The following is a 12,892-nucleotide window of genomic DNA, read 5'->3' as shown; positions in this document are numbered from 1 at the left end:
CAAATTGTCAGCTCCTCATAATTCAGTCTCTGCCTGCCAACAAAGGTATGTGAAGAGGGCTGTGAGTTGCTGCTGAGCACCTCAAAGATCTCCGCAAATTGTGACTTTTTAAAAAAATTTATGGTGCTTTTGGTGAAGGTTTACAGTGCAAATTAGTTTCTCATTCAGAAATTTATACACAAATTGTTTTATGATATTGATTGCAATCCCTGCTATTCATCGTAACTCAAATACGTCGTAAGTCAAAGACTGCCTGTTCTTTCAGCCCATTGTGTCTTAATATGTAAAGTTTTTTATTTGTTCTTTAAAATAACAAAGTTGGGTATTTTTATACTGTTATTCTTGTTATTCATTCTGGTAATTTCTGTACTTTAATTAGAATTTTTAGTCCATTTACAGTCAATGTAAGTATTGATATGGTTGAGTTTTATTCTTGTTTTTAATCTTTAAAGAAGTGCTTCTAGCATTAAATATTGCATGAGTAGATTTCTGTGAATACCGATTGGTAGATTCCATAGTTCCCTTCTACTTTTACTAAGGATTTTGGTATGAATAGATATTATATTTTCTCTAATGATTTTCTGCATTTGTTAAGATGGTCATATTTTTTCCTTTATTCTTTATATCTACGAATACATTGGAAAGATCTATTTATGTTAAACCATCCTGGGTTTAACATATTTTTAACATTTATGTTGCATTCCTAGGATAAACCTTTGCTATTTGTTCATTCAACTCAGATGTTTCTTGAGTTCCTACTCTAGTGCCAGAAATTCAGATTTTAAATGATGGGGATATACCCGTGAACAGTAACAACAAAGACAAAAATACTTGTCCTTATTGGTGACAGTGGGGATGGAGAGGTAGGCAGAAAATATACAAAATAAATAAAATTTATGTGATACAGATAAGTACCTAGAAAAAATAAAGCAGAAAAAGAGAAAGGAAGAAAATAAAATTGCAAATCATTATTTCAAATGAGAAAGTAACATTTGAATAATAAGCTGAAGGGATTAGGTATGAAACTATGAGGTATTCAGTAGAAGAGCATTTCACACTTGGAAAACAGTAAATATGAAAAAAATATGAAGGAGTGCCTAATTTAGAGAGATAGCGGGGAGGGGAGCAGATAGTTAAAGGTGTGCTGGTAAATGTTTAACAACCTTCTCTTCAAGAAAACAAACCAACCACCTGATTTGTACCACCAATTCTTGTGGTGTAAACACTTGAGTTGACTGAAGTCAAGCTACCAAAGTGAGGTCAGTCAGTTCACAAAGTTCTGGAATCTTAACAAGCATTTCTCGTGATCCAGTACATGCTGTATGTAGTACATCACATGACTGAGTCTTATAGACCGGAAAGGACTAAATTTAGCTTTTACTCAGAGTAAGATGTGAAGCCATGAGATGGCTTTAAGAGTACAAGTGAGTAGTGAAGAAAACCTTAAGTAAAAGGATTGTATGGATAATGTCACCAGGATTAAAATTAGAGTCTCAGAAAACTTTGTTTTGGAACAGTCTCAAACTTGAGAGTAAGTTGCTGTCACAATGCCCTGTCACCTCTGAATACTTTAGATTCTGTTTTCTGCAAACAAGCACATTATCCTACATAATCACTATGCAACCCTCAAGATTAGGAAATATGTTACTACCATCTTATACTCAGACCTCCTTCAGGTTTTTCCATTTGTCCACATGATATCCCTTACAGCAAACGGATTCAGTTCAGAATTATATATTCACACATTCCACTTAACTGCCCTGGCTCCTTAGTCTCTCTCAATCTGGAGGAGTTCTTTAGTTTTCCTTGACTTTCATGATCCTTGTGCTTTTGAAGATTGTTGTTGTTATTGGGTGCGTTCAAGTCAATTCTGATGCATAGTACTCCATGTTACAAAGTAAAACTGTCCCATAGAGATTTCTTGACTGTAATCTTTACAGGAGCAGATCTCCAGTTCTTTCTCCCACAAAGCTGCTGGGTGGGTGTGAACCGCCAACCTTTTGGTTAGCAGCCTAACACTTTTCTATTGCCTCACCAGGTCTCCTTGAAGATTAACCTATTGCTATTGAGTTGGTTCCAACTCATAAAGACCCTATAGGACAGAGTAGGCTTTGCGAGGCTGTAATCTTTATGGAAGCATACTACCACATCTTTCTCTTGTGGAGTGGCCGATGGGTTTGAACCACCGACCTTTTGGTTATCAGCCAATCACTTAACCAACTGTACAACCAGGGCTCCTCCGTGAAGATTACAGCCCAATTATTTAGTAGACTATACCTCCATTTGGGTTCGCCTCAATTTTCTGCGAGATTAGATTCAGATTATGCATACTTCATCGTAATGCCGATCTCATAAGCAAGAAGAAAACGTCTGTCCCAGGACTTGCATGTTAAAATGACCTGATCTAATTCAGTGTAGATTGGTTTTCTTTATGATGAGTTTGCTACTAGTTTTCTGCGAGAGTGACTCTAGGGTCCTTATTGAAAAGGAACGGAGGGATTCTCAGTTATTTTTATTTCTTTCATCATTTAAAAAAAATATTTTATTGTGTTTTAGGTGAAAGTTTACAGAGCAAATTAGTTCCCTATTCAGCAAATCATACATGAAGTGTTTCATGACATTCGCTGCAATCCCCACACTGTGTCAACACCCCCATTTCTGCCCTGGGTTTCCCATTTTCTTTCCTCTGGTTTTCCTAACCCTTCCTGCTTTCTTATCTTTACTTTTGGGCAAATGTTGCCCTTTTGGTCTCATATAATTGTGTGTTCTACAGAGCATTTTTTTTTCAGGTTATTTATTTTATAGGCTTGGCTGGAAGGCGTTTCCAGGAATGACTGTAGTTCCAAGTCAGAGGGGTTCTTAGGGCCATAGTCTCGGGGGTTCCTCCAATCTCTATCAGGCCAGTAAGTCTGGTCTTTATGAATTTGATTTTTTCTCCCTTTCTGTACTGCACCCTCTATTGTGATCATGGTCAGAGCAGTTGGTTGTGGTACCATCTAGTTCTTCTGGTCTCTAGGTCACGTAGGCTGTGGTGCATGAGATCCGTTAGTCTTGCTCCTTTGAGTCTTTGGTTTTCATCATTATTTTTTTCATCAATGAGAAATAACTTGTTTGGATTTTATTTTTAATTACTAGAGAGCCAAAAGAAGGAGGTGTGCCCATGGATATTTCTATAATGCCGTCCTCACTCCAAGTGAGAACGCCTGAAGGCTGCACAGAGATCTGGTTTCCAGCAGAGGTCAGGCTTGTACCTTCCTCTTGCCGTGGGCTTCGGTATGTGGCTGGAGATGGACTTCACCTGCGGCTGCAGACACAGGCAGAATTAAGCACAAGTGAGTAATTAGCACTTCTGTTTTTGCATTTATTTTTTCTTTATAAATTAAAGGTGTTATTTTCTTTGAAAAGTGAAAACTCCTGCCGTATGAAAATAACTACTTGGCGGTAGAATAACTACTTGGCGGTAGTGTGGAAAGAGCTGAGGATCCAGATAATTTAGGTTTTTTTGCCAGCTGTTTTATTTATTGCCTGTGTGCAGTTGGACATATCGCTTAGCGTTTTTGAGTCTTTATTTCTTTAATTGGAAAATGAAATGTCTCACAGAGTTGCTGTGAAGATCAGATGGCAAATGTGTAAGACCTGGCTAATTTTTATTTTAGAATTAGTATTTTATTGTCATTTTTAATCAGATGGCAGTTGGGCATGTAGTCTTCATATGTGATCTTTTTTTTTTTGGTAAATAAAAAAAAGCTATAAATTATGTTTTAAATAGCCAATGGCTGGTTATGTTTTCAGAAAACACGATTAATTCATTAATTGTGGCTTCAGGTTCAGGTTTCATTAAGACCAGACAATTCACCCACATTTTGTCCCTTTTTATGAACCAACTGCTGTGTGTTGGTTTACATATTGTTTGCACTCTTTGGTCTTCTGTTTCTTTACATTTTTAAAAAATATTTTACTCAAGTATCTGACAGAAAACTTTGAAAGGTCTGTTCCACAGTGCGTGAAAGGGTATGCAAAATAGATTCCTCAGCTCTTAATTGCTGTAGTGCCTGCCACATAATAGATGGTGGATAAATATTTGCTTAATGAATAAGTATCAGAGAGACTGAGTACTGCTGTAGGCTTGAGTCAAAATGCAGGAGGTGTTTTGAAAATTTTACCATTCAGTTATGTTTCAGAGTTTTTAAAAAGTTGACTTTTCAACTCTAGGGAAGTTCTTTTAAAAACAACTGTAGTAAACATCATATTGTTACACTAATTTGAATGTCACATAGGTCAAGTCCCCTGAAATGGAACTGACTACAGTAAAATCGGGTATGTTTTTGTTAGTTACCTTTGAGTAGATTCCGACCAAGTGCTAGGTTCATCCCCTAGCAGAAATGCTCTCCCAGGACGCCACTGTCAGAGTTCTGAGTTTTTAACCGGAGCCAATATATCATAGGAGCCCTGGTGGCACAATGGTTAAGAGCTGAGCTGCCAACCAAAAGGTCAGCAGTTCAAATCCACCAGCCGCTCCTTGGAAACCCTAAGTGGCAGTTCTACTCTGTCCTGTAGGGTTGCTATGAGTTGGAAGGGACTCAAGGACACATAATAACAATAATGTATTGTACTGTTTGGCCACCAGAGGGTAGTGCTTCACTGAAAATTTGTTTATTGGTTCTGGAAAGAATGTTTTGGATGTCTTACCCATGTCTCCTTTTTTAGCTTCTTAGAGAGTGCTGTAGGGATTTGTGGACAGCCCAAAACGTTAAACTAAAGAATTTTTAATTGTCAAGATTTAAACTTTCTAATATCAGTTATTTTTAATCCTTAAAATATGTACAAAGTGATGTAAACCAAACTCAAATTGCTTGATTCTAATGAGCATGACCTCATTTCTTTAATTAGATTTTATACAGACAAATATTTTAGTTTTCTTTGGAAATGAAAGCTTCCTTTTATTCTGAATGAAATAAGAGAACATGGTGTCTTAAATGCTGCTATTTTCACTTAGTGTGGGAAGTATACATTTCCCACAGCTTTTGTCAGATAATCATTTTTGCTCTTGGAAGATTGGACTCTTCTTAGGAGCCATTCCATTCCCAAATATGTGCCCACTAAGGACCTGTTTCAAGATCCATTTTGTCTGTACATACTGATAATATGCGAGTGGAATACAACTTGTTCAAATCAAAGCAAATTTAAATTTAAGGCTCAATCTATCAGCAGCCACTCTGATGAAAACTGTGCCTTGAGACATAGCAAAGAAAGGCTGAGGATGGTGAAGATCAATGTAATTATCTTAATGTGAAGGAAATAGCTAATTTTCTCTCTTAATATTGGTATTTACAGAATGAGAAAAATAATTTAACTATAGGTTACATGAATAATCTCGGGCAATACCTAAGTCTGAAACATTTAGCTGAATCTGTTGTTTTGAGAACACTTCACAATATTTGCTTCTGGTTGAGTCATCAGATAATATTAATTAAATGTGTACTTCTGGGTAGACCATAAACAGTGTTTATTGATGACAGTTTATTGTGGCTACTAAACTCTTTAAGTACGTTAATATATATTTTTCAGACAGCTAAGATTTGCTATTTCATTGATTTTCTTAGAATCGATTTCATTGTTTAATCAAAGTCCACAAGCCCAAGAATGTTGCACGTTTTATTGCCAATCCTGTGGTGAAGTCATAATAAGGGACAGGTAAGAAATGTATTTAACACTGATCAATTCTGTGCCTGGCGGTGGCTTTCCTTTTCTATCATAATTTTTGAAGTAATTGCCAAGGGAACATTTTATGGCCTTAGAATGAGAGCCAGCTTAATGCCACTGTGAGCAAAATCAACCACAAAACTCTCCAGCAGTCACAAAGCAGTTAGCTTTTCTCAGAGTGATAAAGGGGGAAAATAGGATGTTGGCTTCAAGGGAGCAAGGCTTATCTTGGCAGAAGACCCTGTGCTGATCACTGAAGCACCTCTCTTCTGAAAAAGGCATGGAATCTGTCACACGTTTTTTCCATCACGGTGAATGAGATTTTCCACATTAAGTGAATTTTCTGAATAACAGAAGCTTACCTCTATATTGAAGGAGCCCTGGTGGTGCAGTGGTTAAAGAGTTTGGCTGCTAACCGAAAGGTTGGCAGTTTGAACCCCCCAGCCGCTACGCAGGAGAAAGATGTGGCAGTCTGTTCCTGTAAAGATTTACAGCCTTGGAAACCCTATGGGGCAGCTCTACTCTGCCTTATAGGGTCACTGAGTCAGAATTGACTCGACGGCAATGGGTTTTTGAGTACCTCTTTATTATGAAGCAAAATTTTTTATTTGAATCGTTTTATCAGCCTTTCTAAAATCCATTTTCTGTTTCTCTGCTTATTAAAACAGAATACAGAGCACAAATGAACCTTTTCTCAATGAGTAGGTTCATCTTGTAAATTTGGTTTCTTCAGAGAAATACTGTGATTACCCTACTGAAATGGGAAGGGTGCTTTGCTGTATTCTTTGCATTTCTATGTCTGCTCCTTTAATTCTTTTCCTGTCTTCCGCTTTCCTGCTGTCAACCTCCTTGTATTTTAGGCACAAGCCGTTTTCAGCTTCTAATCACTGATAGGAAACACTGGTGGCATAGCGGTTAAGAGTTAAGGCTGCTAACCAAAAAGTCGGCAGTTCGAATCCACCAGGCGCTCCTTAGAAACCCTGTGAGGCTGTTCTACTCTGTGCTATAGGGTTGCTTTGAGTTGAAATTGACTCGATGGCAATGGTTTTGGGTTTTTTTTTTTTTTTTTTTTAATCACTCATAGGCTGAAGAGACAGATCAAAACCTTATCTTAACAAAATTTGAAATGAGAATTTAGAGTTACTTCCCCATTGGATGAGTTTCCTCTGAGTCAAGCATCTGAGCCTGCTATGTGTACAGATCCTTTTCTGCACCTGAAACCAGCTCCACTTCCACTGTTCATTGTCTCAGTGAATGCCAAACCTTCTACATCTATCCTTACATGCCCTTCCTCAAAGTAGAAACCTGGTGTTGTCACCTTGGCTTCCTCCCTGCCCCTCACTGCCCACACGTAGCCATTACCAGGCACTTTGCTACATCTTTCTTGGCATTTCTTATATAAGGCCACTTTCCCCCACCCTCAGTGCCTCTACCTTAGTTGACCTCACTGTCTTGTCACCTAATTATACTTGTTGCTACCTTCTTATCTGCTTAACCTTTCTCTAGTTTTGCCTTCATCTAATACATTTTCTAAATTACTGAGTGATTGTTTTAAAATGCAGCTTACTCCCCTGTTGACAAACCCATCCATGGTCCCCATTTCTTTCAGGATAAATTCCAGAAGTCCTTAGGATGCCACTCTAAGCCCTTTATGAGTGCACTTCTGTTTACCTCTCTCCGCCTACATATTTCAGCCCTCCTTTCCCAACTTCCTCTCTTCCCCCTAAAAAACACCCTTTTATCTATAAACGTTTGGTGCATAGCTCTGGTGGTCAGCGTGTAGTCCGACATGGAGTCTCCTCATGCTTTTCCTCACCCTGCGTCTTTATGAGAGTGATTCCCTCTCCTGGAATGCTCCCCACACTCCTGTCGCCTCATGGTTAGCTGGGGTGCATCTACTGCTGGGACCCTTGCCTGAACCGTGGATTGGCTTAGGTGCTCATCTAAGGCTTATTTGCCTGTCTTCCTGACTAAACTGTAAGCTCTGAGGGTAGGTATGATTGACCCCTGTATGCCATATCTCCCCCCACCACTCACCCCCCGTATTAAGATTTCAGTGTGATGTAGTGGCTACTAGTGCACATCAAAAGCCAGATCATATGGGTTTGAATCCCAGCTTCACCATATACTAGCTGTATGACCCTGGACAAGTTACTTAACCGCCCCACGCCTCATTTTCCTCATTGCAAAAATGTGGATAATAATAGGGCCAACCGTTTTAGTCTCCTAGGGCTACCATGACAAAATACCCAAAATGGGTGACTTTAAAGAGCAGAAATTTATTTCTGTTCTGGAGACTAGAAGCCAAAATCAAGGTCTTGGCTGTGCCAATTCCTTCTGGGTACTTTATGAGAGGAACTGTTTCATTCCTCTCTCAGTTTCTGGTGGCTGCTGGTAATCCTTGGTGTCCCTTGGCTTATAGACGGATCCTCCTAGGCTGTCTTCCCCCTGTATGTGACTCTGTTTTCATGTCTATCCTTCTTTTTTATAAGAAATCACGCAGAAAGATTTGAAATTAGGCCCTGCCTTTTTTTCTACTTGCACTCCAGTATGACCTCATTTAACTTAACCGATAACATCTGCAAAGAAAAACCCTATTGCCCCAAACAAGATTAAGTTTGCAGGTTCTGGAATTAGGACTTCAACATATCTTTTTGGAGACTACAATTCAATTCATAACACCTGCCTCATGGGGCTGTTGTGAGGTTTGAATGAGTTTAAGTGTTTATACCAGTACCTAGCACATGGTAAACATTCAGTATGTGTTAGCTGCTGCAATAATTATTATTCTTGTCTTCATCGTCGTCATCATCGGGCACAGTGCTTGGTGAATAGTTTGCTCTTAAATTCTTTATCAGTTGGATCGAATAAACTTTGGCGTGTTTATTTTGGCCTTTCACCAGCCTTTTTTACATGATGGTGTATTTCCTTGCCATCTTTTTAATAGGCACATTTTTCCACGTGTACACCAAGTCTTGGATCAGAGGAGATATGTAAAGTTTATCTTGCCTGTATTGTTTTTTTCGTTTGCTTCCTGATTCCTGACAGTGTTGCAGGCAGATGAGTTTGCAGAAAGTTACCTGGTGTAAGTGGCGGGAATGGGGAGTTGTTTAATGAATGGAGCATCCTCAGAATGACTATTCTGGGTGAAAAATGAGGTGCCTCTAATTCGACAGAGGAGAGTAGAACACCTTTGTTCAGATTACCTAAAGGGTTAAAGTTGCTGCAGAGTGCCCCCTCTGTAAGAGGCTCATTTTAACCTGAAGGGTCCAGGGGATCCCAGTTTACACTGTAACTTAACCAAGAATGTTTTCCTTCCCTCAGTCCATTTCCAGCTTTGTGTTAATTCTTAGATGAAGCTTCTGGAACATTCATTCCTATACAACAAAGAGGTGACCTAGAAGTTACAGTAGGAGCAATTTAAATTCAGTTTAACAGTATTTCCTGGTACTGCTTACAGCTTAAAGGATGTGTTCATTCGTTATTACCTGCTATTTATGTTTTACTGGAAAAGGATGATGATATGAAAAAGTCTACCTGTAGCCCCCATTTTTTCTATTTGGGAATTGTATCCTCTATTTTCTGTCAGTCCTTTTTATGATCATGGAATTGAGATCACGAACATGATCATGATGTAGGGGGACTTAAAGGCTAATGTTGAATGACGGTGTTCACCCTCCCCACCACTAACTATTCGGAGAACATGTAATGTAGAGGAAAGAGTGGGAGAATGGGACCCGGGTTTGAATTCTAGCTTCACCACTTAGTAGTTGGGGAACCTTGTCCGTGCCACCTCCAGAGCCTTAGTTTCTTCTAAGTAGACATAAATCCTGTTTTCCAAACTTGTCAAGAGAGTTAAAGCATGTAGCATATATAATAATAAATTCGTTTTATAGATTCCTTCTTTCCCCTTTCCCAAATTATTCTTATTAGCAAACGAGCAAGTTATCTAGTTTAGTGTTTCAAACCTATTTGATTCAGGACTGCTGTGGAAATGAACCACTTTTCTCCCTTTGTCTCTCTGAGAAAACAGTGGGCTTGACTTAGCAGTTGCCTCACCTAAGAGAGGCTTACTTGAAAGCCTTTCCATATCATACCTGTGTATCTGGACAACCCTGAGAAATCTCAAGTGATTCAAGGCTTTACTGCTATTACACTCTTTAGACAGCATGCCCTGTGACTCTTGGTTTTATGGAAAACGTGCTTCTCCAGTAGTTGCACATTGATTTCATGTTGACTGTTATATTAAACCCAGTGGTCTTCTCATTTCTTCCTCAGTTGCCTTTTTTATATGTACGATAGACAACTTCTCTGCTTGTTAAATAGAAAACAAAACCAAAGGTTTTTCGGAAGAGGCTTGTATGTGCTATCTTCAAAATTAAACATTTGTAAACATCTTTCCTAGGAGTATGTTCGTTTATCCACACTGACAGCTACTCTAATAGGAGCAGGTTTTGGGGTTCAAATCAGTGGAGCGGGGTTACAGTTCTGCTTACTGGCTAGCCTTATTACCTGAGAACAAGTCAGTGCCATTCCCTGGGCCCCAGTTTCCTCATCTATAAAATGAGGAGGTTGGATTAGATACACTTTTTATAAGATTCATATCAGCACAGAAATTCTGATTAGTGCATCTCACAAAGTTGTATCTTGGTTCTGTGACTCATGGTTGTTTGGATCGTGCACAATGAATGCTTGTTTCTTTTTAAAATGAAAAATGTTCTTGTTAAGTAAATTATAGAAATAATGTGCAGAGGACCATTTAACCTACTAAGACTCATTAATAGCTTTTAATAAATTATTAGCACCAAATTCACTGCAGTTAATTGATTCTGACTCACAGCAACTCTGTGGGACAGGGCAGAACCTGCCCCATAGGGTCTCCAAGGCTGTAAATCTTTATGGGAGCAGACTGCCACATCTTGCTCCTTTGGAGTGGCTGGTGGGTTTGAACCATGGACCTTTTGGTTAGCAGCTGAGTGCTTTAACCACTGTACCACCAGGACTCCTTAATTATTAGCACCAGGGTACACAAAATCTGCTAATTACAGCAGTCTTTTATTTTTCTTTCTTAATTTAGGTTCGCATGTTCTTATCCATTTGTCTTGGTTATTTGAAAACAAATAATGTGTCGTTTATTTATAATAAGTTTACATTTTTTACCAGTTGAGAATAGTTTTTCTATAAAATTTGTCTGAATGTATATAATTTTTGATTACACTGTTGTCGAGACCACATTAAGGCCTATGCATACGTTACTAGTACTTATAGGATATTGGTGTCCCTCTTGAAATGTAATAATAAGACAATTTTTGAAGACCAGCTGTCTCTGCAGTTGCATTAAGTCTTTTGTTTTAACAGAACTGTATAAAAACTGGGATATTATCAGGTTGTATCATGAGAACCACTCATAAATTGATCAGACTAACAGGTTCTCATATTGAGCAACAATAATAACAAAATTTACCACTTTATGAATAGACTCAGAAGCAGCCAAATGGTCACTGCATTTGGAATATTTTGTCTTTTAGGAAAAAATTCATGACAAGCTTGAATTAAATTAGTTAGCCAAACAGACTCTCAAACATAAGCGTTTTGATTTTCAGACTTTTTGAGAGTAGAGTGCTGGACAGCCTGCCCCACTCCAGCCTGCACCCTGCCGAGCTAGGTGTGAGCCCCAGCAGCTCATGAGGGCGTTGAAACCATAGACAAAAACAAGCAGAATGGTGTTTATGGAAGCATAAGAGAGGTCAGAATAGCCAACTGATTGGTTCATTTGGCAGGCCAGCTATAATTATAGTCTGACAATAACTACTCCTATGAGTACACAAAGTTTTCTAAGAAAGAGAACAAAGATGTTGAAACTTGAGTATAGGCATAAACTGGATTGTTGGTAACATTGTATAAACTTTTGGAATAAAATGGTACTTTTATGGTTCTAATCATACTATTGTGCATGACAGTGTTAAAATGCAAACCTAGTTTTATAGGATTGTGGTATACCAATTGGATAATGCCAGCTGAATTTATCTAAATTTCAGCAGCCATATTTTGAGGTTCAGCAATTTTATGTTATTCTTACAATTCTTAGTGCCCACTTGGCTATAATACAATCTATAAAAGCTCTGTGTTATTATTATTGTTATCACTGATAATAACTTGAAAGTTAAGGGACATTTCATTTTAATGTCTGTATTGCTGTTTAAGTAGTAATTAAAATATCACTCAGTAGCATTTATTAAAATTCTGTATTTTAATTTTTTTCTCAAAAGTTTGTTGTGCTCAAGATGCATTAAAATAATCAGCAATTTTTAATTTATTATGAACGTATTACAATTCATCATAGAATCTTAAACTGAAAAAATTAAGAAAGCATTTTACTCTTTTTCTGAGCTCCAGCAGGTTTTTGTTAAAATCTACCTTGAAAAAAAATTATATCTATTTTATTTTTAAAGTTCTCTTGAGAAGTATATCTTCTCAAATTACACTTTTCAGGCTTTTAGATAAGTATGCTTTTGGTAGGGCTGGGATTAAAATTTATCTTCTGTTCTTAAAGGTTTTATGTTTTCTCAAAATACCAGAAAAAAATTTTCTGGTAAAAACATTTTTGTCTTTGCAGTAGCTTGTGAACTAGGTACTTACTTGCTCCTGATATCTTATTTAAATGGTATAGGATAAGCTTTCATTGACGATGATGTGGTGTCATGTTAACATTTGAAATACTGTGTTTTCTGTTAATGTATATCAGGTCTCCCAGATCTGTGGAAATCTTTGTGCAGTTTGATTTTTCTGATCATGTGTGGGATTTTGATATTTCTGTCTTTGTACCGTATTGACAGCCTGCTCATTGGCACTACCTGCAGAATGTTAGGAGACAGAGCATCTTAGCGATGGAGAAGGATCTAGGAACTCACTTAGGACCCAAGATAGGAGCTAATCTTATAGATTGGGTTCTGCCTCATTAACATCATACATGTAGGATTTATAACCCACAGGAAAATCACATCAGATGACAAAATGGTGGACAGTCACACAATACTGGGAATCATGGCCTAGCCAAGTTGACATACATTTTTGGGGAACACAGTTCAATCCATAACACACCCTAAACAGGTACTTTTGCTTGCCCTCTTCCTCTTCTTTGTAAAAATTCAAATGTGAGCTATCATTTTCTTAAGATTCTATACTTCTC

General features: G+C 37.9%; 1 protein-coding gene across 7 annotated transcripts in view; it reads left to right on the top strand.

The window, feature by feature from the left end:
- The window catches only part of UBE3D (ubiquitin protein ligase E3D), a 318,973-nt gene that overhangs the window by 8,498 nt on the left and 297,583 nt on the right, over positions 1-12,892 (top strand). For all 7 annotated transcript variants that reach the window (XR_007518703.1, XM_049896368.1, XM_049896358.1 and 4 more), the window contains exons 2-3: positions 3,136-3,332; positions 5,604-5,694. Coding sequence is in view for 6 of the 7 variants with exons in the window: in XM_049896368.1 (XP_049752325.1) it covers positions 3,136-3,332; positions 5,604-5,694 (288 nt within the window). In the remaining variant the exon portion in view is untranslated. The remainder of the gene's footprint in view (positions 1-3,135; positions 3,333-5,603; positions 5,695-12,892) is intronic.

The sequence above is a fragment of the Elephas maximus genome, chromosome 1 (assembly GCF_024166365.1).
Source record: "Elephas maximus indicus isolate mEleMax1 chromosome 1, mEleMax1 primary haplotype, whole genome shotgun sequence".
NCBI classification, from domain to species: domain Eukaryota; kingdom Metazoa; phylum Chordata; class Mammalia; order Proboscidea; family Elephantidae; genus Elephas; species Elephas maximus.
The sequence above is the reverse complement of the archived record's forward strand: the minus strand, read 5'-3'. Positions and strand labels throughout refer to the sequence as shown.